Genomic DNA, 25,442 nt, shown 5'->3' with positions numbered 1-25,442 from the left:
CATCGTGTTAGTTTCATGGTTGCCTCAGATAAACAAAAACTGTAGACCTTACAAAGATGGCGCCTGAATTGCGTCACATCTTAGTCTTCCGGGTTCTGCGCCTCGTCGCGATGACGCGTTACGCACTTACGTCTACACCATACCATCAGTTGGCGTATGATAACAATAAACAACCCTGAAACAAGAGATACGCACGAACGGGACCTGTCGCTCCAATCCGACATAAACTAAGCGAAAATATGAGCCGAGACAGCTACCTACGGTTGGAGTAACGTTACGTCAAGTAGCGTGGGACTCTCATCTGTCCTGACAAAGGATTTCCGAGCTTTAGGGGAGAAGTAGAGTTACGGTTTTCCCCTTTCCTTAGCCCCCATGTAGCTAGCAGTGGCTCATTCCTTGTTTCTGCACACTTTGTGTTAGTCTGTTATGCAGTTGCTAGAGGACTGTACTCGCACTCGTTCTCCTCCGCAGCCTCTTTGCTCCCTCTCCCCTCTCTCTCTGGCCCTATGTCTCGCTGGCTTTTCCCTTGGTCAGGCTCAATCAAGAAGCGGGCCTGTCGGTACCTCTTACAGCACTACCTCGGTCACTTTCTGCAGGAGCGTCTGAGTCTGGACCAGCTGGGCTTGGATCTGTACAATGGCAGCGGTGTCATCAAGGAAATCAACCTCGATGTGTGGGTGAGTTTTTGGAAGAAACAAAAGGGAGCAAAGCAGCTGGCTGTCAACTTTCTGCTACCACCACCACAAGTGCAACAGCAGCAGTCATCGTGTGTTTGTGTCGGGCTCATGCACCCTTGACTGTTTCGCAACTGCACTCGAGTTCAATAACAGTCTCCAACGTCATGTCTCATAGCCTAGCTCGCATTTCTTCGAGGAAATGCACTTAAGGGAAGCACATTACCACCAGCACTAAATCAGATGTGTCTGTCTCCAGTGTCTAAAGATTCTGCATAGATGTATTTCATCCACTATGTTCTCAATTCTTTGCCTTCCAAGTCTACTCAAATGTGAAACCAATTATTCCCCCTTTCTTTGTCACTCCTGACTCACTTCCTCTTCTTAAATCCAGGCAGTCAATGAGCTTCTGGAGTCTCTCGGGGCTCCTCTGGAGATAGTGGATGGCTTTGTGAGCACCATAGCGGTGACCATCCCCTGGCAAGCTCTGTTGACCGATCACTGCACCTTAGAAGTTTCTGGTCTCCAGATAACATGTCGACCCAAGTACCGGACCAGTAAGTTCACTTTAAAAATCTAATGTCAACTTCGGGGATGGATCTCCCTCTAGGGTCACTAAGAACATAGCAGTCATCCACAGATCGAGCGAAGGCTGAATCAGTTTTCAAGTTGCTGTACAGTTTGAAGTGTACACTTTCACTTCATTACTGATATAGAGCTGATGTTGATCTGCAGACATAGAATAAAATGTATACATGTCAGGTTGTGAATGAACTTATACGCACAATGGAGGACTCCAACAATCCAGACAGAGTTTATCGTCTTTGGAGGTCTCCAGGTGCTTTGTAAGCCACAGCAATGGTCTACAGAAAGCTCAGGAGGTGCACCCACATGTGTGAAATCTCTTTTTTTTTCATATATGACTCTGAGAAATTCACCTTAATGCACATCACTTACACTAGCACTGTGTCTGAAATCTCTCTATTGAATATACAGTGCCCTATATTCCCTGTCTGCCATTTAGTTTGAGTTAAAAACAAAAAAGTGCTGTCAACAGCTATCCCACTAACCCACAGCGCAATATGTCACATATTTATAGATGTAAAAATTAAAGCCGTACAGCAGCGCACCTGTCAGTGATGATGCAAAATGACGATTATTCATAAGCGTTAGAAATCTCAATGTGCCATTCAGTATAAACCATTATGCAGTAGGGAGGCACCAATCTGACTTTTTCAGTCCCGATACAGATAGCTGGTCTTTTGATATGAGCTAATATCGAGTACCAATCGAATACCAGTGTTTGATTAATAAGCTGTATACTTCACAGTATGGAAGAGACTAGGATCATTCGTTTATGTGTAAGGAAACATCAGATTTGTCTAAAACATTGCTTTCCTAACTATAAAAACATTCTAACAGATAAATACATAGATATAAATGTGTGGTAAATAGTGGTATCGATAATGCTGCCCATTGTCACCGATACCTGATCCAGCTGTTTGAGTCAGTATCAGACCAATATCCAATATTGGTATCGATGAGTTCCTATAATGAAGGGAATAGTGATTGAGTAAATGAGGGAGTGACTTCAGACCCAACCTAAGTGTCTGTCAAAATACAGAAAGAAAACTGCACATAGCCGATGTTTTATGATTATTCATCATCTTTCTTTAGTCATAAATAATCTTCACAGTAGCTCTGAGGTAAGTAAATCCCTGACTCCCATATGGTTTTGTTTGCACTCAGGTGGGGGTTGGGACTCCCAGGGCTGGTCATCAAGCATGACCTCCAGTATGCAGCTGGCTCAGGAGTGCTTGAAGGACCCCCCAGAGGCGTCCGAGGAGCCGCCTGCCCCGCTGGAGGGGCTTGAGATGTTTGCACAAACCATTGAGACGGGTGAGTTAAAGCTGCGTCAGTCCTCGTTATGTACAGGTGACAGTGACAGCAGATGACCATCACAGTTGTACACAGTAATAATGTTTACTCTAAGAGTAATAGTGGGGATATTTCTCAAATGGAAAACCAGTCTGAATTTTTTTTCCTGTGTCTGTTTGCAGTCCTTCGTCGTATTAAAGTCACCTTCCTAGATACTATTGTCCGCATCGAGCACCAGCCCCTGGACCTGGAAACAGGCGTTGCCTTAGAGGTGCACATCAAACGGTAGGTTGCAGCTTCCTGTGAGGGTGCATTTGAAGAAAATTTGATGCAGAAAACAAAAATAGCATCAGTTTTTTCTTCATGTTGTTGTTTACTGTATTCAGTTTGATCCTACAGTTATATCTTTTTTAAATACATTGTTATGACATTATTTTTCACATATTTTGAAATTCTAAACAAGCTCATTAGTGGTGTCAATTTTTTGCTAATAGCTAATAACAACTCACAGGACATTTAAATGCTGCTTAAAATGTCACTTTTACAGTTCATTTGGCAGTGCTATATTTATCGAAAATCCTTCCTGGATTTGCCTTTAATTAATTATTCTTCACTTGAAATATGATGGCAGTCCGCTTATATTTGGTTTATTCTACAAAACTGAACTGTAGGAATCACTGTGTTGTTTCTTTTGTTTCTGTTCGTTTATTTGATCAGTTCTGTTTCTTTTCAGGCCTGAGCAGAACAACAGCTCATTGTTCATTGCAATTTTAACTTAAAAAAGCTTTAACCATGACTCTAAACAGCTTGCTAGCTATAGTTGAAATCAAAACGTGATCTAGAAAATTTAATTGTTAAATTCTACAATTATTTCAATTATTTTTACATTTCCTGTCTATAAACTGATACTGCAAATTGTATTTGTTGAATGCCAAAGTGTGTGCTCGTTTTTCCAGTTGCAACAACAGGATAACACAGTTATGTGGACCTCATTTGTCAAAGTACACGTGTGAACAAGGGCTATTATAAATGGGCCATGCTCATAAAGCCATGGTCATAAAGCACCCTGCAGCCCTTGATGGGGCTTTTTTCTCCTTTTGTCTGTTGCTGTGTTTTACTTTTTATCACTCACACCAGCAAACACTAAAAAGTGTCTGCATGTGATCAGTAATATTGTAATACTCCCACAATAGCATTTATATTACAGTCAGGGGAGTCAAGAGGAAGCAAAATGGTAGTCAAGAATTAGATTTAATCTTTTCTCGGCTCATTTAGTGTCAGCAGATAAGGCGACGAGTTCCCTGCACAGTTATGAACTCCTTGGCTTTGTATTGTCAGACAGCTTTGGTTGAAGCTCATTTTAAACAGGATCAGTGTTGATGAGGTGGTCCACCTGAACGAGGACCATCAGCGGCTGCACTTAAGGTGTCGACAGTATGGGATGTCAGGGGAGTCGGTGAAGTTGCTGTAATCAGCCAGATGATCAACTATGTGTATGACTATAGATAAAATAATAATAATCATGTCTCATACAATCATGCAATTTATTGTAGGCAAATATTATTCTTGATTACTTCACACATTGTTTGCTGACAAACATGTTGACTATCCTCAGACAATGTTAAAGTCTGTCCTAAAACAACAGTCAGGTGTCCATATGAACACTGAAACAGATTTTCCTACTGTAATCATTTCTCCTGTTCATACTGACAGTTAAAATGGGCTTTTCCTTGTGTGGTGCAAGAAATCATTAAAAAGTTTTAATAAGGCTTGCTTGAATCTTCAGCAGTCTGAGTTAGTCATACAAAATGGCTGTCTGCCACATTTACAGTCTTTTTAGCATCAAATTCCCTTTGGCACTAAAAAGACTGTAGTGTTGAAAGATATTCTCATAATTTGACTAATTTGGACAGCAGAAGCTTTGTTATGGCTTCAGTTAAAATGTTAATGTGGCAGTGTGTAGAATTTAGTGGCATCTAGCAGAACAGACTTGGCAGAAATGGAAAATAATATACCTAACTATGTTTTAATTAGTGTATAATCATCTGAAAATAAATATCATTGTGTTTTCATTACCTTAGAATGAGCCCTTTATATCTACTTAGGGAGCAGGTCCTCTTCCACAGAATCCGCCATCTTGCACCACCATCTTTTACGGTAGCCCAGAACGGACAAACCAAACACTGGAGGGGACCTTTCATGTTTATTTGCAGGTTTCACGGCCACCGTATGTTCTCCTACACTTGAAAGTTGAGGGTGAGGGGAGGGGTATTCAGGCCACTCACCACGAGATCCCACTAAATACTGCATACTGGTCCTTAAAGTACATTTTTGTGAAGAAGGATGACTGGATTTTGGCCCCCATGGCTTACACTCTAAGTACATCATGAGGGGATCCCTTAGTAGTCAGTATGAAAAGGAGGAATCATTGCAGGAAAAAGGACAAGTGCCAGTGTTCACTTGGGCACCTGACTGTCATTTTAAGACAAAAAAAGTGAACCTGTCCATTAAAGTTAAATTTGCAATTTGACTTTTAGCTGAGATGGTTTACAAATTCCCAACTTGTCATTCACTTGATCATCACCAGGTCACCACTGTTAGTTTCCTGTGTTTATATCCCACATGTTTCATGACTCTTCTGCCATTTTAAAATATGCGTTACTGTTACACTGTTGCACCCTTTTGGTTTTCCTGGTATTTTGACAAAGTTTCTCAGGATGGCTGTGACCTTAAGGCCCAGTGATCGCAGTTATGGTGGTAGTGTCTGATCACCAGTGGGTGACACTGACATATTTCATGTGCTATATGTTGACTTTTATAACATCAGTATGTATTGTCATGTACATTTATTTTCATACAGTTATATAATTTCCTTCATCAACCTGCTGTTAATCCTCTCGGCCTTCTAGTAGCTTTTCTAAAAAATTAAAATCGCAAAGCAGGTATGATGTCTTCCTGACTGTGTTAGAGAAACTGCACCTTTTCTTCATTCTAGTTCTTAATATCTACATCTCTCATTTATGATCTGCTCCAGGCTGGAGTACTTTGACGAGGCGGTGCGGGACCCAGCCAGCCAGACTGCCGTGCCTGTCGACATCCACCAGCCGCCCGCCTTCTTGCACAAGATCCTCCAGCTGAGCATGGTTCAGCTATTCTACGACAGCACTGGCACAGCGCAGGTGATGGACTGGTTGATTATGGACACAAGTTTTTATTTCTCCTTTATTTATCTGCCTGTGTCTGAATTTGTTTCTTTCACACATTTGTGATATATTTACACATTTAATTTACTTATTCAAAGATTTATTGAGGTGTCACAAGAGAATAAGCAAATTTTTTCTAAACTAACGGAATGGGTAATAGAAAGTCTTCAAGTAGTAGCCAATTTATCATTTTGTTAAGTTAAATGCAAGTTTATTTGACATTTTACCCAGAATACATACTTTTCTTAAGTTGTAAACTTGGAAGACACTGGTCTGGATCTTTTTGCTCTTCAAAAGTGGAATTTGTTTTTGTGCACGAATAAATGAAAGTAAAAATCTTATGTGAAAGAAGGAAATGTGCCATAATACAGGCTGACTGTGGAAACATCAGCACAACAACAGGGGAAGCAGGCAAACGTCTTTTAGGTTATGTAGATTGAAAATTAGAAATGCTCAAAGAGCTGTTTTGATTTCTTAGAGCCCTCCTGGGGAGGAACAGCCAGATTCCGCCACGGCTAGTGAAGGAGAGGAGGATGAGGAAGATGACGACGAGAAGGAGGAGGAGGAGGAAGAGGAAGAGGAGGAAAAAGAGGTGAAGCCCCAGGCCGTTCCTCCGTGTCCTCCATCTCAGCCACTGCTCATAGGAAGCTGCTCTGGTTTCATCGAGACCACCGTCAAGATCAAGCAGAACGACATGCTGCCAGGACCAAAGGTGTGTGTGTGTGTGTGTGTGTGTGTGTGTGTGTGTGTGTGTGTGTGTGTGTGTGTGTGTGTGTGTGTGTGTGTGTGTGTGTGTGTGTGTGTGTGTGTGTGTGTGGTGTGGTGTGGTGTGGTGTGGTGTGGTGTGGTGTGGTGTGTGTGTGGTGTGTGTGTGTGTGTGTGTGTGTGTGTGTGGGTGGTCAGCAGCTCTCTTATGTGTACTAATAGATTATAACATCCAGTTTTTCTCTTATATTGAATTGTAATATCCTGTTTCTCAGTTGGAGTTGGATGGGAAGGTGGGCTGTGTCCACATGCTGCTGTCTCCAGATCAGATAACTCATCTGACAGACCTGCTGGCAGCTCTCTGCATAGACACTGGTACAGTAAAACAGCCACTGTGATACACTGGGCACAAAGCAATCCTGGACAATCCAAGTTCAACTTCTCATTTGAAAACACTCTAGATCCCAGTGCCTTTTGGACCACACTTTACCCTTTAATCATAACTCTGAGAAATCTGAGATTGCAATTACCTCTCAGATTCTTGAATTTTATTGGCATTAAAGGTTATGCTTAATGTATCGTGATGGTTATGGCACGACACAAGATGATAGGAGCTTCTGTGATTTAAAAAATAATGATTTGGCTAGCTTAAGGTGGTCGATGGCAAAAAAACAGTCAAGTCATAGCAAGGCCTGTTGTAAATAAATGAAAGTCATGACATGAGCTTTTTATGCACTTTTATTGTTCAGAAATAAAATTGCTTTTAAAATGTCCTGTCTACTTTGAGATCAATGGCAAGTGAACCATTCTCCAACCTTTGTGCTTATGATGAGTATTAGTAAAACCCTAAAATCTCACCACACATTTACATCAAATATGCATAATTATTACTTGTGTGAGTGTAAGAAGCACGAGGTAATCAGATGCCTGAAGGCTTTAGCGTTGCATACTGTAAAATTCTTTACAAGCAGGAGGACTGGACAAATACACTTTGACACAGACAGTAAGTCTGTACTGTTTCCTCTGTAGCCAGGAGCAAGAGAGGGAAGGTCACTCTGAGATCTGTAAATTCCTCATAAATGTAAGGTCACGCACCGGTAAATTCATCTCTGTCCTTTCGCCTCTCCCCCAGAGACAGAGACTAAGTGTGGGGGGGTACACAGCCGTCCTTTGGACTCAGATGACCTGCGTATGATTGAGGAGGACCTCAGCAAGCAGCTGGGCTCCAGTCCCAGAGACAAGGACTGGGACTCTGATTCAGAGCTGGAACCCTACATCACCGGCTTAGAGAACGGAGGTACATTTGGACAGCAAAGGTCCACTTATAAACTGTCTGTATGAAACACATGAGAAGTTCAGTAAGCATGCTCAAAAATGCATTTAGTTCATTTTCATCCCAGCGCCTCAGTGAGCTTCTTCCAAAATGATGAATGAACTGAAAGACAGACTTTCATCCCTTAGTGTTGAAATCGAATTTTTTTTTCTCCTCTAAGTCAAAATGTAGCAAACACAACCTGATTTATCTCACACATATAAGGTGCCTGTACTCAGGCAGACTCAGCTTTGGATTTTGTCAGTTCTATCTGGAGCTGTGATTATGTTGCTTTTAGTGCTGAAAAAGAGGAGTGGAAAAAATCTTTTACAGGCACCTGCTGCTCCTTACCTTGCTGTAAAGTTCCATAATGTGTTTGTGCACATTATCATTTTTAACTTATTTGTCTTACACTCAACTTATTTGTTATTTGTGTGTTTTTGTGTGTGTTTGGGTAACTGTCCCTGCAGAAATGTTTTACTCCATGGGTCCTGCTGGGATGAACAGTAGCGTGACATCTGTGCGCTCTGGCAGCGAGCTGTCAGACAGCGATATGGAGTCTTCTACACACAGTGTAGCCAGCTTCACACAGCCTGCGGGGCTATCTGCACAGGTACAGTGTGGGTGTGTTTTTACAGTTTAAGCATTTAGCAGATGTCCTTTTTGTTGTGTATAGAGCTCAATAGCAAAGTAAGCTTTGATTCTTAATTCATCATTTTTTTGTCAATAGTGGCATCTTCTATTGGTAGTATCGGGAATAGTTTTACTATTTGCAGGGCTCATTTCTTATTTTCTTTATATTCTCATTTACTTTGCCCCTTTTTATGTTTGATTTTTTTGTTTGATTTTATAATCAAAGGCCATGTGCATGTGTTTTTGAAATGGCAAAATGTGTGTAGCAAAAGAAAATTTATGCAGTTTCGGTCTTTGCTTTTTTTAAACCATTATTTATTCAGGGAAATTTCACACAGACGCAGCCTCTCTTTTGCAGGAACAACCTGATCACATTCATATAGTTAGATACATTCACTCCTGTAAGCTGCCCAGTATAACCACCATCTGATCTTCTGGCCACTGAGCAGCTCCACTGGAGCAGTTGGGGTTTAGGTCTGGGGACTGAACTGTCGCCCTTCTGGTCACAAGCTCAATTCTCTAATCTTTAGGTCACCACTGCTCTCAAAAGAACCACAACACAGAACTTCCAGATGTCCTTATCAAATCACAAGTGCTTCGATAGGTAATTTTCAACTTTGTTTTCCCTCCCAGGGCATAATGAACTGTCCCAGGAGATATCCTGTAGCGGGCTGTTTGTCCAGTCTACCGCAGTCCAGCGGTCGTACCAGAGGTAAAATCCCATAAGTGCTGAGCAAACAGTTTGTACATCACTATGAAGAAATCTGCAAGTACTGAACATTGTTCTCTTTTATGAGAAATACCAGTCAGATAATAATCTTGCAGGATGTTTGTGCAAAGTTTCATTACCAACCTGCATGTCATCACTTTACACACCTGTTCACTTAATCGTCATTATTTATGTTTCAGTATTTTCCCAAATGACTCTGAACTCTCATGATGTACTGTTTGTAGGACGTTCACACAGCGGCCAGGCGGAACAGATGAAGCCTGACGCTCTACTGCGTGTGACACTAGGCGGGCTCACCCTAACTCTGCTGCAGGAGGACCCACCCACTAAAGCTGAGGGAGCCTCATCATTGGCTCAGGTGTCTCAGGTGTTCTTCCGGGAGCTCGCTTTCTTTAAAGACAGCATGTTCAGCGAGAGAGACTTCAACCACCTGAGAGGCGGCTTCGCCAAAGCTTGCCCGCACTCCCATCTCAGGTAGAGAAACACACACGTGTTATCATTCTTGAGTTTAATTTTATGGTCACGTCTAATTTTCTGTTAGCTCAGCAGTTGTAGATTTGAGAATACTTATTTTGGACTTTTTATAAATATAAAGAAAGTGGATGTTTCACTCAAAAGTGACAAAATTTAGTTGCTCAGTAAAGAAATGCTAGTAGAATTGGATAATTCTAAATAATCTGTATTAATGAGGAACGTGTTCCATGTCTCTGCCTCTCTGATAACAACCCACTGTTGTTGTGGCATCTTACATGGTTCTCCGAGGTACATTTTTTTTTAAGTGTACATTTTCTTTCTCCTTTCATCCTCTCTCCCAGACTGACAGGAGCAGCAGTGCAGGTTGCTTGTGAGATGCGGAGCGGGAGGCGTCACAGTCGGGCGGTGACCTCTGACCTTACCTTCAGCAGACTGGAACTGTTAGAGTGCCTCTGGGAGGACAGCAAGCCTCAATACTGCGAGGTACAAAAAAATCTGTCATTGCTACTGCTATTGCATTACACCCCGTTTTATATCATCAAATAGCTCATTAAAAACAAATTAATCAGAAATTAGTTCATTATACTTCTTCACTTTTGAGCAGCTGTCATGGCTCCATATTTATATACAGTAAATGTTTCAGTCACAGCATCCCTTATTTTTCTATCATACTAGAACTAACATGATATATGTTTGATTGCCAGCAAGAAGTCAAGATGAATGTCAAGTTGGAGTGACATTAAACAAAATCAAATGAATTGTGAAATGGGTGTTGAAAGGAAGATATGTTGTCACAAAACAAATATTCAGTGGATTCCAAATCAGAATTAAAAATGTCAGATTCAGTGATATCTTTGTCATGTATGAGTTAACTTTTACCAGTTGTCTGAAAGTAGTTTGTTGTTCTCTTACTAAGCTCATAAGGAAGATATTAGAGCACACTCTTTTTGTCTCTTTCTTTTCTAGTTGCTCCAATTCCAGAAAGCTGGTCTGTTCACTATTGGAGCTGCAGCCAGACCGTGTGCCCAAGTACACTACAGCCTCACTGAAAAACACCTGCGAAAGGTACGACTTTATACACAAGCAAACACACACAAACTGCATGTCTGCCTGATTAAGGGGGAGAAGTTTAAGTTTATCTCAAATTGAAGATGTTTTTTTTAGTTTTAATTTAACTTTTTTTAAAGCACGTTCCATTTCACTCTAAAAAGTGTGCTGAGCAAACAATGTTTGTTTGATTAGTGTTGTAGTAGCGTAGTTTACTGTTACAACACTATCATAAAGCTGTGACAAAGATTTGTGTTTGAAGGATGGCTCTGAGGACTGATGGGAGACAAAAGGAAACTACTAAAAGAAAAATTAAGTTTGAAAAGCAAATCAACTATTTATTTTATTGCATTAAGAATGTTACAGGATATAACTTTTTTCAAAGTCACATGTCATGAAAAATATTCAAGCATGTTTGTGTGTTCTTGCAGGGAAAACAGCGGGTGGTGCGGCGGGACAGTGTCGTGCGAGTGGAGCTGGCAGAACTGAGCGCTGAGCTGGACCTGGACATCCTCAGTCGAATGGGGAACCTGAGCAAGGCCTTCAGCTACTGTCCCCGACAGACAACCGGACCTGGACCCATGCAGGTGGATACACACATACATTTTATTCCATCATAGAGAAGCTAATTGCATGAAAAAACAGACCATATTATAATCAGTAACACAATTAAAACACAAGCCGGAAAACGGAGTGTAGAGAAGAAACATGTGGTGACGCTATCAGTTGAAAACACAAATCAGCATGTTTCATTGCCCTGTTTAGTCATATCATGAGTAATGCTATGACCTATGACCAGAAAAGAGGGCAGGTTGTAATGAGTAATAATAATAATAATTGAATAATTCAAAGGGAGTCTTGTAACCAAACTGAGCTACACCGCTGTCTCCAAGAATGAACAATTCGTGTTTCATATTTATCTCATGACATTGATTTTGAGGGCAGTATTTGCAGTCAAGAAACACATAGAAACTGTTCTATAAAATTCTGACAGGACTTGAGAATTTAATAAATGGTTAATAATAAAGGAATATAAGCTTTGGTTTTGTATCTTGTACAAATTATATTTGATTTGCTTGGTTGTGTTTTATAAACCGGACTGCTCATATCTGAACAGAAAAGGATTAAAAATGAAACATAATTTTATTTTGGCTTATGGAAGTACTCCAGTATGGTTGTACAGTGTCCTGATTGTTTACATCAGTAACTCAGTGAGAAACCTGAAATAAACAAAGGTTTTAAGAGATAATCATGTCATGTCTGACCCAATATTTGTTCTGACACAAACATGAACGTAATTGACAGGGATGAAATTAAATAAGCACTTCAGATTGCCCGACATCTCCAGTAAAGCCTCTCAGTGGCCAACTCTCAGCACAAATGTCTGTGACTCTTTGACTGAATCAGCTCCTAAAATTCACATTCAGCCAGCTTTCTTTTGGTGAATAGATACTTAATTATTCTTATCTTTCTTTCCTCCCATCTCTCAGACCCAGAGCAGTGAGCTTTGGTCCTCCTTCTCCCTCCTCTCCCCTCATGCTGTCCTCAGACTTCGTTTCCCCATACCAGACTTGCGGCCCCTACCTTTGCGACAGCCTCCTACTGTGAGGTCAGTGCGGCAGGAGACGCTGGTGCTGGAGCTGACGGAGCTGGAGCTGAAGCACCAAGAAGCACCAGATCTGCAGAGCGAGCAGCCTGCCTTGGGACAGTTGTCAGCTCCCTGCCTCACCCAGCTGCTGGAGGCCTCCTTCACCGACCTGCATGGTGGGAGAAAACACAACCCCACTCATTTTTTAGAGTTTTAACTGATCATTCATTCATTAGAAACAAACAATAAAACAGTAACATAATATCCAATAGTCTATGTAAGCCTGACAGTAGGCCTAACAAACTTTGCTGTAGAGCTGCAATGATGGGTCATTTAATCAATGAGTTGATCCACAGAAAAATTCATCAGCAAAGATTTGGATAATCAAATAATGATTTCATTCTTTCTTTAAAGCAAAAATACCAAACATTTGCTTGTTCCAGCTTCTCAAATGTGAGAATTGGATGTTTTTCTCTGTCATTCTTGATAGTAAACTGAATAGATTTGGGTTTCAGACTGTTGGTCAGACAAGAAAAAGACATATGAAGATGTCAACTTGAGCTGTGGGAAAGTATAACAGCCATTACTGACATTTCATCACAAAACGATGAATCAAGGAAATAACTAGCAGATTGATGATGAAAATAATCACAGTCCTATTTTGCTGTTGAGTTATAGTCGTCCTGCTGATATTTAGATCAAAACTCACAATTTAAAGCTATGAGTTGCAGTCAGTCTGGATATTTGTTGTTAAAGCAGACATTTTAAAATGTAAAACGCAGTTAGGGAACTGATGTGTTTTGTCTCAACAGGGTCATACGAGGGCTGGGAGGGAGGCTCTTTCCCCTGCATCAGAGTGAAGAAGAACCGTGACTCTCTGCCCAAGTTAGTGCTGATGATCATGATGATATAGCGATAGAGCGGATAATAATTCAAACAAACTTATGTTGGTGTTTCATAACATGCTGTAATACTGAAATCAGCCCGTCTTAGACAAAGTAGCTGATATTGCATCATTCTTGCTCATCAAAATCAAGTGTACTCAGTATTAATCAATTAATGAACTTTCCAAAATTGATCGGTCATCATCCTTCTCTGGTCAGGATATCAGTGCGTGTGCGTGGTGGCGAGACTCAGGGCCCGGCAGCAGGTCTGGGCGGGATTAGCCTGGACCTCGCCAGAGACCTGGGTGCCGCCTTCTTTGAAAGCCACTGTGAAATCCAAGACAAAACCAGCTCTCCATTTTCCTCCAACCGCACCATGTTTGAGACTGAGGAGGTATGATGACATTCGCGCGCACACATACAAAATATTCAGCTGTCTTATCTTATCAGCCCTGACTTAGTCCTCCTCCTTGGTTTAGATGGTGATCCCAGCTGACCCAGAAGAGATGCGTCAGTTCCAGGCTCAGTGTGTCGCTCAGTGTCAGTGTGCCGTGGACATCAGCCTGCCGCTGGCCTACATCCTTTTGCCCAGCAAACAGGCCTTCCAGAACGTCTACAACAGGTATGTCAGTACAGCTGGAGGACTGTGAGTGCGATCTGATACGCTTAAATAATCAAGGTATCCTCAAAAAAGTTGGAAAATGTTTTAACTTATGTACATGAGAATGTTTCAAACAAAAAGAATATATTTATTTTTTCACCCTATAAGATTGCATTGTGCTCCAAGTTGACTCATAGATGAGCACAGAGCCAGGTTGAGTATTACAAGATGAACCTAACCTGTCCTGTTGTTGTTTTTGATCCTCTGCATCGTAAGTAACACTGTACCCAATCTCCTCCAAAGAATCAATAATGACCTCTTGATGTGGGAGCCACCTCCTCCTCCTCCCCCCTCGGCCCACAGCCCCGACCACTTCCGCCATCACCAGGACGAGTTCCAGCTCTGCAAGTCGGCCTTTAGACTTGGTGAGTTGGACTGCAGCATTTGATTGATTTGATGGAGAGACTCAAACCAAATTCAATATTTTTTTTTGCCACTTTTGGGAGTATAACTACTTACTGATGTTATTGTTTTTTCTTGTTCAATTTTCTAGACTCTGACTCCGAGGAGGACGAGCCTCAGTTCTACTTGGCCAATGAACCAACTGGAAGGACTAAATCAGCCTCTCACACCAACCACAACCTCAGCCTCCTCTCCCTCACTGTCCTTATCAACAAAGGTCGCCTCCAAGCCAGGACAGACAAGAAGGTGAGCCAGGTGGCTGCTAACCACAATATTAGAATGCACTGAATTTCACATGGACTCATAAGCTTAACTGCACCAGATCTTTAATATTTGTGTAACCAAAAATGTCTTTAAACCTATATCAATTTTTTATCCAGTAATTTGTGCGTTTCTAAACCGTTTTCATTACATTTAATTACTTCAGGAGGACCAGAGTCATGGAGAAATTGTGCTTGACCTGGAAGGAGGGAAGATATTCAGTGTGGCGCAGCACCAGAATGACCCCAATCTCAGTTTCCTGTGTCTGGAGAGCAGACGAGTGGAGCTCTACCATCGAGGTGCACATCATTCTGTCATTTGCAAAATTTTATTACAACTTAATGAGTATTTTCCACATCAAATTTTGTTCAGTAGTACATTTAATTTACATGTTTTACATCATTGAGCACAATTTCTTTCCTCTTATACCTCTACAGCGGTGGTAAAAGACACCCCCATCCCACAGCGGTTGGAGATGCCCGTCTTCACTGCCCCAAAGCACTTGGACCCTACCATTTACCCTACAGAAGTGGGAGTCAGCAGTGTGAGCGGCAGGGAGGGAGAGCAACAGATGTTGTCCACAGCCATTAAAATCACTCTGGACCCTCAGAGGAGCGTGAAGGTATGCCCCCCTCATGCACATCATTTTACAGCTTGAGCAAGATCAAAACTAAACAATGTTGGAATTTTTGTTGTTGTTTTCTCTTCTCTCTGTAGGAATTCCTTGTTGCGCTTCGACTTCAGGGTGCCACTATGAGACATTACATGACACAGACCAATCACAGCTGGCATGAGCAGGTGAGATGATCAGTACAAGGAAGGTAAAAGAAACAAGTTTTCCTGTCTTCTTAAGTGATGAAGGAAGAAACCCTCTTAAAACACTTAAAAACAAGTATTGGCAATATACTTTGCATTTATCATTATTTTATTATTTTATTTTATTAATTTAATTTCAAGGCATTTCAGGGTGTTTTTCTTATTTCATGCATCACTTGCCTGCTTTAAAAAAAAATTGACAATGCATTAAATATTTGTGTTACAGTGGAGGGAAACAACAGAACAATTCTCAGCTATCTTTGAGAAAAATGTCTGATTTAAAGATGTTTTCAGTCTCTCAGAGTCAAAAAGAACTCGGTCTCCGTCTAGACCAACATTTTTGACATTCCACATTCACACAGAAATAGAAATATCTGAATGTGGAGAATGTAGAGTACAAGACACAGGATACCCTTTTCTCCAGTAGCAATGGAGAGTAAAGTAGTATTGTAGTATTTTGCAGGAGTCATATAGATGCTTATAAATTCTTTATATTATAATTTAAGTAAAATATAAGACTCTTGATCGTCCTCTCTAATCACATAAACCTGCAGATGCTTTGGTAGATCTTAAAGGTATTTTGAAAATGGAAATCACTGATGTAGATGCAGCACATTTAGGAAAGTGAAAAATAGGTTAAAAAAAATTGACGACAAAAAATCTTGGACACTGATTATACATAACAGGTGAATAGCGTCCTAGAATTTTTCCCATCAAGAAAACGTAATGGATTAAAGAAGAATCTAGAGAGATAGGACACAGACGACAGGTCACATCTCACTGATGGCGGTTTTTGTCTACTCTCCCTCAAAATGCCCACAATACACACTAAATCACCATCCAGGCCATAAAAGCAACTTTTCTGCTTTTCTTGCTCCCAAAGATAACATGGATAAATGCATACCGTACAATAGCTACAGAACAATACTTCATTATATGTATATATATATTATATAACTTATATTTATATAGATATACGGTAAGTTCTGTAGCCAAGCAGATCTGTAACTATTGTTACATTTTAGAGTGGTTGCAATTTGTTATGTTTTCTAGCTTTATGACTCTTACAAATTACAACAAAAACAAAGTAAATTTTACTTATGTTTTACTCAAGTCAAACCATGTAGCTGAACTTTTTTACTTAATAGAGGTAAAGAGTGAAAACCTAGAATGTAAATAGTTTGCTAAAGCATCATAAGATACAAATAATAGACAAAACCTTTCAGTGAACTCTTTGCAATTAGAAAATGACCAAATTTTAATGGGCTCATGCCGTTTGGATTGCCTCTGACAAAGAATGTTAAAACAGACTGGGATAGCTCACTTTTCTCATGAGGACCAGGACGATAGATATGATAAGATGGTCCTAAAGTTGGCGCAACTGATAGGGTTTTAAATAAAGGTTGGTAGAGTTTGTGGGGAAAGCACGAACCACACTTGTCGTCCACACTGAAACTTACACACTTAGGTGAAAAGATTTGAAATGTTTCACTTCTTGTATCTCCTTCAACTCAGTCTGTTTCTTTTCACAGCTGGTTGACTTCTTGGATGTCATTGACGACCCTATTCTGGGATACACAGCACCTGCAGTCATCACTGTCCTCCACACACACCTCGCTACCTGTGCCGTCGACTACAGGTTTGTACACAAAGATTGTTTTTTTTAAAAATTGTGATAAAATCATAACGTCCATACTTTTCTTACCCTCACCGTCTCTGTTTCTGTCTTTCAGACCTCTCTATTTGCCGCTGAGGGTCTTGTTCACAGTAGAGTCTTTCTCTCTGTCCAGTAACATCATAGTAGACACGGCCACCTTCCACCTCAGGTACAGGTCACCTCTAACTGAATGTTAAAGAGTGAAGTGAAAGAAATCACACTATGAAAATCAGTGCATTCAATATTTTCTCATGTTGCTGTCAGATTCATCCTGGATGACTCGGCTCTCTACCTCTCCGACAAATGTGAGACTGACACTGTGGACCTGAGGAGAGGTAAGGCGTAGAAAATACTTAATGTTTTTTGTGTCATAAGTAGATATAAATGAGTTTATATTCATTTCTTTGTGCCCCACAGACTATGTTTGTGTTCTGGACATTGACCTGCTGGAGCTCGCCATCACCACATGGAAAGGCAGCAATACGGGCAAGCTGGTGAGTGCGCATCATCTTTTTACTTCCCCACTGCCGCAGAAAATGTGAATGTAAACAAAACATTATTGTTCAGTTTCCTTCAAAAACCACTAACAAGCGCGGCCCCGTGTTTATAAATATTTGTTTTACCATAATGAGGTTTCACCATAATAATAGACTTGCAGTTGAAGAGTAGGGTCATTTTTCAGTTGGACATGAAATCCAAACTGACAAACATGTTGTCGTTCCTCAACAGTGATGCAGTTTAAAGTCTGTTATGTAACAATGCAAAAAAAAATTTCTTGGTATACACTCCTCCAATTCATCTTCTGTATACACTGTTATGTTGTTATTTAAACCTATTTTGTATTCTTAAAAAAATATTAAATATTGTGTATTTGATGGGGAAAGACACACCAGCTCGATGATTATTATCATTTTACTCGACAGACCGGTGACAGTTAGCAACTGATGGTTTTTGCTTATTTGAGAATTGGAAACTTGCTAATGAAGTATGTTAGTGTATGAATTACTTTTAAGTGAATTTTAAATGTTGGAAAATCAACATACTTTTGACTCATCTTTATCATGTAAATGGATGTGGAGCTAGGTCCTTGATGTTTTGCTTATTTTTATGTATAATATATGTATAATTTTATTCATGCATGTTTATTTTTTCAACTGTAAAATGCCCCACTCACTACATATGGTGGTCACAATGCACCATAGTGTATATATTAATAAATATTGATGTCAGTATTGGTCAGGCTGTAATCTTAACTCTCTTTGCTCTCTAGTCTCAGCCTCTGTTTGAGCTTCGTTGCTCCAACAACGTGGTTCACCTCCACACATGTGCTGATTCCTGCGCCGCTCTGGTCAATCTGCTGCAGTACTTGGTCTCCCAGGGTGACCTGCACCCACCGCCACGACACGCCTCACCCACAGAAATCGCTGGCCAGAAACTACCGGTGAGGCTTGTGTATTCATTGGACAATTAATAGATGGATAAGACTTGAATTGTGCGCTTTTTGAGTGTGTGAAGTTAATTTGTTTATATAAAGATAAATTACAAATTAATTTCAGAGGGCTTTACGACATCCTCTATTCATATAACTTTTAGATGAGGAAAAACTTAAACTTAATGTAACAAAACATACAAACCTCAGAAGAATGACCGAAATAAAAGCGCCCTTCTAGGATGAACAGACATTCAACAGATCGTATATTTACAGGGATGACAGAAGTAGCTGTTGTATAATTACAATATGAAGAAATGAAATTGTTTTAACTTCTGTGTAATATTGTATCTTATTAGCTGTCAGAGAGTCCTGCGTCTATTCTGCCCTGCCCTCCAGCTGAAACTGCTGAGATCAACCAGTATGATCTGGCTGATGCCTTAATTGACACAGAGAGGAGCCAACGAGATGACAGTTTAGACCAAGGTAAAGCAGAGTTGGTTTCTTTTTTTTATACTTTACATCCCATCAGGTGAATAAACATGAAACAGCCCAAACGCTGGTTTACCAGATTTAATTAATTAAATCCTCAGGAGATGTCAGACTTGTTGCTAACAGACACTTGATTCTCTGCATTTGTTTAGGCTCCTCCATGCCGAGAGGCTCGCCCGTCTCTGTCTACCTGTTCCCCGGCGAAGCCTCCAAACGCAGCCCCTCTGTGCTGCAGGGGGACGACTCTGACCTTGACGGTCTGGTTGCCACAGCAACAGAGGCTCAGGCAGATATGATGTCAGAGGACGGGTCTGAGGGCTCCACCGACAATGACGACTTTTGTATCCTGGAGGCTCCTGGCATGGGCATCCCTGTGAGTCTGAGTCTCATTGCTTTTGTGCTCCTGTTCTGTCTTTCTTGTAAATTCTCTCCTCACAACTCCTGTAGAAATCATCTTACTGCTTATTCAAAAAATGTCCACACATGAGATTTGTTTCTAAATGATCCGTATCCTCCACCACAGCCCAGAGATGGAGAGCCCGTGGTGACAGTTCTGGCTCAGGGTCCCATCCGGGTGAAGGACAGCCACTTCTCGAGGCCGAGAGGCAGCTCAGACTTGCTCCGTGCCCCGAGCCGCTTCCCAGTGCCCCAGAGCAGGGTGGTGCTGCGGGAGATCTCTGTGGTCTGGCATCTCTATGGGGGCAAAGACTTTGGTGGCAAGTCCTTGTCCATACACGCCCAACATGCAAACAGGTAACACACACACACACACTCACCAGTAGTCAACCCACAGAGAAAGTATTTATCATGTAATATAATTTAAATACAAATGTTATTCTGTTGCTTTCATAACTTCTCTCTCTTCTCTTTCCTCCAGGGGTCGCTCAGTCCCTGCTGGTGTGCGTGGCTCCCCATCCCGCTCTGTCACTTCCTCTCGTCCACAGAACTCCTGGCGATGGGCTGGTGGCAGCGGCCGCCAGCACAGCCTGCTAATGGAGATCCAGCTCACCAAGGTGTGTGTGTTTGTGTGAGAGATCTGGACAGAGATGAAACTGACTAGAAGAGGTTGACAAAACAATCTCATCACAAGGTCCACTTAGTAGCTGTTCTGGAGCTTTTGACACCCTCTATCTAATCGTGGACCCCCAGTTCGGATGAGGGAACAACTTCCCCAAAAATCCATCGAAATATGCAATCAAATATCTTTGTACTATACATTTTTAACAGTGCTCTTTTTCAACATATTCCTCATGTTTTGTTCCCCAGGTGTCTTTCCAGCATGAGACCTACCCAGCGGCGGTGGCTGGACAGGATGGGGAGGGGTCAGTGGCAGCTGTGGTCGGTGTGGGTCCAGGTGGCGAACAGCCGATCTCCAGGCAGGTGTTTATTGTCCAGGAGCTGGAGGTTCGAGACCGACTGGCCTCCTCACAACTCAACAAATTCCTCTACCTCTACACCAGCGAGAGCATGCCACGCCGAGCCCACTCCAACATGGTGAGATTGCAGAAAGATGTTGGAGGTTTTTGTTAGAATAGAAATTGACCCACCTGGGTTTGATTGCTTTACTTTAATGATCAAGTGAGAATTATTTTCTGCTGCCATTTTATGACATTGACTGTTTTTCCTTGTTGTAGTTGACAGTGAAAGCCCTGCAGGTGTGTCCAGAGTCTGGTCTCGGTGGTCCAGAATGTTGTCTCCGAATCAGCCTGCTGCCGCTACGACTTAACATCGACCAGGTACCTCCGATCACTGAGAATACTAACAGCTACTGTCAATTTGTTTATTGTAACTCAGTCTGAGCACAAGAGCCTTTAAACTGGCTGAGTAGAGCTCTCAGATCTGCAAGAAAACTTGGATTTCACTGCCTGCTTTGTTCTGACGGTCGTTTGTGCTTCTCCTGTAGTCTCTCCACATCTAACCAGCCTTTGTTTGTCCCTCTCCTGCTCAGGATGCGCTGTTCTTCCTGAAGGACTTCTTCAGTAATCTAGCTTCCTATGTTAACCCTTACATGCCTGTGGACCCTGCCGCTGAAGGTGAGCTGTGTTCATTTTTTTTCTCTGCACTTTTCATATTCAAGACATTAAATAAGATGAATTTTGTAGTCCAGGCTGATTTTTATGGATAAGTGATGTTTTTAATCCCTGCAGATGGATGAATTTTCATTGGAGTAAGAGTGATCGCTCAAGCTAATTATGAACACATTAATATTTGGCTGGTCATTTATTATTTGAGAACAGGTTTAATTCAGAACGTGTTTTCCCTGTGAATTTAGCTACTGCCTGTTTTATTTACAGTTTGTGAATTGTTCTTTCTGTTGCTTTATATTTTTCCTCTTCATGTTTTATAAGCCTCTCGGGTTCTTGTGTATTATCTTCTGCTTATTTTTCCATCTATACTTTCTCAGTTAAGGCAGACCTCTCCCAGAAGGTGTCTGAGGAGGTGGAGTCATCCGGTAGTCTGGGACCTGACCTCACAGCCTCTGTGGAAACTACCTACAGTGAGCAGAGCTCCTCCTCCGCTGGCTCCACCTCCTCCTCTGACCAGCCAATTTACTTCCGGTATGTAAACACAAATTCAACAGGATGAAGACGTATTTATTGAACTTCATCAAATATGAAAAAACGTAGCACATCTCAGCATAAAGGATAACATTGGTTAAGACAGAGAGAGTGTAAATGATGATTCATTAATAATACTGTTTTTTCAGGGAGTTTCGTTTCACCTCTGAAGTGCCTATCTGGCTGGACTATCACGGCAAACATGTCGTCATTGAACAGGTGAGAGGTCGTGCTGTCACGTTACCTGACTGAAAGCTTATAATAAATAAATGTGTGTATTTGATGAGTAGGTTGTCCAGGGACACTCTTGTAATCCTGCTCTGGTTTCACAGGGAACGTTTGCAGGGATTCTGATTGGCCTGGCTCAGTTAAATTGTTCAGAGCTGAAGCTGAAGAGGCTCTGCTGCAGACACGGGTAGAAATACTCACCTCTCTGCTGACACAAAAATCTCATTAGTTGCTTGAAATATATTTCTGTGGTCTGCGAAAGAGTTAATTTGGAGTTTTCTGTTGTAAATTTCTTATGTTTTTCTTCTGCCACACTTTGTAGCCTCCTCGGTGTAGACAAAGTGATCCAGTACGCCGTCACAGAATGGCTGACAGATATAAGGAAGAATCAGCTCCCGGGCATCCTGGGAGGTGTTGGTCCCATGCACTCTGTTGTCCAGCTTTGTGAGTTAAAACCGCTCTCTACACACTGTCAGCTCGGGTTGATGCATAACATTTACATCTTCCCTTATTCTCATCTCATCTCTCATTTCATTTTACATTTCTGTGTGTTTCTGCAGTCCATGGAGTGAGGGATCTGTTCTGGCTGCCCATAGAGCAATACAGGAAAGATGGACGCATTATTCGAGGTCTCCAGAGGGGGGCAGCATCCTTTGGTACCTCAACAGCATCAGCCGCTCTGGAGCTCAGCAACAGGCTGGTGCAGGCGATCCAGGTACACAAACATTAAACAATTTTCGGTGCAAATCATTATGACTGATTGTGAATTAAAGTTGTACAGCAGCCCCAGCGGGCTAAATTAAGGCATAGAATAAATTATATCTGCAGAAAGTACTTCAGACACTTCAGAGATTAACTGCCCTTTACATGTTGAGTTGATTTTATGACTCAAAGGAATTGACAATCTGTATAACATACCACTCCTAAGATAGTTGATTCAGATCGAGAATAACTGAACCATTGACGGTGTCTCCTTGCTTCTCTTACAGGCCACAGCAGAGACAGTGTACGATATCCTGTCTCCAACGCCGCCCCTGAATCGCTTTGCCATCACAGAGGGCCGTGCCCCCACCAGCCGGCCACGCAGAGCTGCCCAGCCTGCAGACCTCCGAGAAGGTGTAGCCAAGGCTTACGACACAGTCAGAGAGGTGTGTCCCTCCTTTTTCTCGTCCAAAGAAAGGAGCATCTGAAATAAACAGATCTTTCAGTTCACTCATGTGCACTCATTCAAGGAGTGTGTTCACCTGCTCTTATGTAATCCTGGTCTCCTGTGGTAATCTGATTATATGAGAGACCCATTTTTTGTAGTCAGGACTGGATTTTAGAGATGTGTGCAACCAGGTTTTTAATCTTTGCATCAATGTTCATTCGTGACCTTTTGGAAAAATATGTGATGATGAAAAATCTGAGCTTTAAAGGCCACTAATGATTCGGAGCTTTCAACTGCGTCTCATGTGTGATCAGTTCTTTACATATTTCAAACAGGGAGAGTATCACAGGGACAGGACTGTTCATAAGATGAAATGGGTGATCTTAACATGTAGTTATGCACAGTTCATGTAAAAATGTCTGATATAGAGCTGAAAGACTTTTAAATGATTTTGTCAATTATCAAAATGGCTGCCAATCAAAAATACCGAAAATGTGCTTCTTCCAGTTTCTCAGATGTAAAGATTTCCTGCTTTTCTTTGTCTTATAGGATAGAAAACTGAATGTATTTGAACTGTTGCTAACCAATTTATTGAATAATCAACAAAAGTATCAGGCAGATGAATAGATGATAAAAAAGAATCATTGCTAACGTATCATGATTTCTCTCAGTAGCCTTTTCTCCTGCGTGTGTATAAATGTACTAAAACACTTGATGCCTCGTTATACTCGGACTGAAATATCTCTGGACCTCTGTCTTCTTCACAGGGAGTGATTGACACGGCTCAGACCCTGTGCGATGTAGCATCCCGTGGCCACGAACAGAAGGGTCTCCCTGGTGCCGTGGGCGGCGTCTTGCGGCAGATCCCGCCCACCGTGGTCCGACCCTTAATAGTGGCCTCTGAAGCAACTTCCAATCTGCTCGGTGGCATGCGGAACCAGATCAAACCGGACGCCAGGAAGGAAGATTTCCTGAAATGGCGTACAGAGGAAGGCCAAGAATGATGACGACTTTTTGTGTATGTGTGAGAGAGAGTGTGTACGTGTGTGTATGTATGTGAGAGAGAGAGAGATTGCGATTTGGGAACGTCTCAGCTAAAGGAGAGAATGCAGAGGGTTTGAATGTGTATTTGCATGTTTGTACAGATTAATGAGAGTCAGTGTGTGTTTCAATGCAAAAAGAAAGCTACGACTAACTACTACTGCAGTTACTGATGCCCAGTGTTTTACGTGGCTCCATTATACGTGGATTTAATTATTGTGTTGCCTCCAGCAGGAGTCCATCCCCGCAGTACTACACTAGTCTGCAGATTCTTACCGTCAGTTTAGTGTGCAAACATATCGCCATCACTCTCATCTGGCTGCATTTTAAATCCAAACAAGGGCAGATAGGATTATCACTCTAAAGGTTTATTTGTTGTTCATAAGAAAATGGAACTTTATGTGTTTACAGTTGCATTGTTTCAAACTTTGTGTTCTAGTTTAATGTGATTTCTGGCACAACTTCACCCAATTACAAGGTGCATGAAAAAGGCAAATAGTCTCAAGCAGTCAAAACAGTTTAATGGACAAGTTAACTGAGATAAAATGTCTTTATGGGACTGTTTCACTGCACCATGCTCCTGTTAAGTAGGTTTATTTGAACATTTGGGTACAGTTCACCTGTATTGGGTGCATGATGTGATAACAGGTAACTCCAGCTATGATCTGCTTGTATAAGTTAAGTCTGATCTTTTCTGATGCTCGTAGTGGAAACAGGATGCCTGTTTTAGTGAAGTGTTCATTGCTAACACCCTCCAGAGTTTGTTAGATTATTTTAACTCATCGCAACACTGTTATCTGTGATTGGTTCAGTTTTGGCCCTACTATGCACCTGCTCCCCTCAGTGCTGTTATTTGTGCCATAAACCTTGCAGAGTGCCCTTTTTTAACTAGCTTGTGTTGCCTTCCTCAATCCTGCACCCTTCCAACTACAAGTATAATAAATCATACATACTGGTTCATATTGATTTGCATACCTGACGGAATAGTAACATACGAAGCCTCTGAAAGGTTCCACAAAGTCAAGCTGGACTTCAGTCGTCTCTCTGATGAAGTGAATCAGTAACTCAACAAACTGTCCTGATGTCAGCCAGTGGTTTTTCTACCTGCATTGCAGCTCATTCGTGCTTCTGTCTCCATGGCGATGTGGAGACGACCGGGGGCTGGGGGCTTTATTAGTCTGCTCTGTCTTCAAAATTGCTATGCCCTTTTCTTTAGTTGCCTTCCTGTGTTTTTATGTTTCTTTATTTGTTTTTTAATTTCTTTAAACATAAGTATTGTCATATTCAAAATAAGTGTTGAGAGGATGTGAATCTGGTGGCAATGGAGGATGAGAACTTTGGGTTTTGTGGTTTAAAAAAAAAGAGTTTTACATTTTTATCTTTTTTTTTGTTTAATAAATGTAAGGGATGTGTGTCCTGTCCGTGTGTGTGAGAGAGAGAGAGAGTGTGTATGTTGTGTGCGCACATGATACATGTCTGTGAGTGTGGCAGGTTGATGCTTGTCACACTCTTGTGTGTAATTACTATTTACTATATCAAATTGTATGAATGACCTGTATAATACAAAGACAAGGAGTATACAAATTAATAGAAAAAATAAAAAAAATTTGACTATAAAA

At 41.4% G+C, this 25,442-nt stretch overlaps 1 protein-coding gene across 1 annotated transcript; it reads left to right on the top strand.

Moving 5' to 3' along the window:
• Nucleotides 1-161: 161 nt before the first annotated feature.
• Nucleotides 162-25,442, top strand: atg2a (autophagy related 2A). Its single transcript, XM_062425330.1, has 42 exons — nt 162-677; nt 1,069-1,231; nt 2,424-2,573; nt 2,735-2,837; nt 5,587-5,731; nt 6,234-6,467; nt 6,736-6,835; nt 7,593-7,757; nt 8,243-8,385; nt 9,039-9,117; nt 9,360-9,609; nt 9,951-10,092; nt 10,576-10,674; nt 11,088-11,243; nt 12,147-12,420; nt 13,057-13,129; nt 13,348-13,522; nt 13,608-13,750; nt 14,033-14,154; nt 14,283-14,437; nt 14,619-14,751; nt 14,890-15,074; nt 15,170-15,250; nt 16,801-16,907; nt 17,002-17,094; nt 17,190-17,260; nt 17,343-17,419; nt 18,196-18,366; nt 18,714-18,840; nt 18,999-19,219; nt 19,370-19,599; nt 19,724-19,859; nt 20,113-20,340; nt 20,481-20,582; nt 20,795-20,879; nt 21,251-21,404; nt 21,554-21,623; nt 21,737-21,819; nt 21,955-22,076; nt 22,193-22,347; nt 22,622-22,780; nt 23,550-25,442. The coding sequence occupies exons 1-42, from the start codon at nt 507-509 to the stop codon at nt 23,784-23,786; spliced, it is 6,069 nt and encodes a 2,022-aa protein (XP_062281314.1). The 5' UTR covers nt 162-506; the 3' UTR covers nt 23,787-25,442.

The sequence above is a fragment of the Scomber scombrus genome, chromosome 9, assembly GCF_963691925.1.
Source record: "Scomber scombrus chromosome 9, fScoSco1.1, whole genome shotgun sequence".
NCBI lineage: Eukaryota > Metazoa > Chordata > Actinopteri > Scombriformes > Scombridae > Scomber > Scomber scombrus.
The sequence above is the reverse complement of the archived record's forward strand: the minus strand, read 5'-3'. Positions and strand labels throughout refer to the sequence as shown.

Coding starts and splice junctions, on each gene's coding strand:
- atg2a (XM_062425330.1), top strand. CDS start 507: ATGTCTCGCTGGCTTTTCCCTTGGTCAGGCTCAATCAAGAAGCGGGCC. Junction 17,261..17,342: donor CACTGTGGACCTGAGGAGAG/GTAAGGCGTAGA, acceptor TGTGCCCCACAG/ACTATGTTTGTGTTCTGGAC. Junction 21,820..21,954: donor AGGCTCTGCTGCAGACACGG/GTAGAAATACTC, acceptor CACACTTTGTAG/CCTCCTCGGTGTAGACAAAG.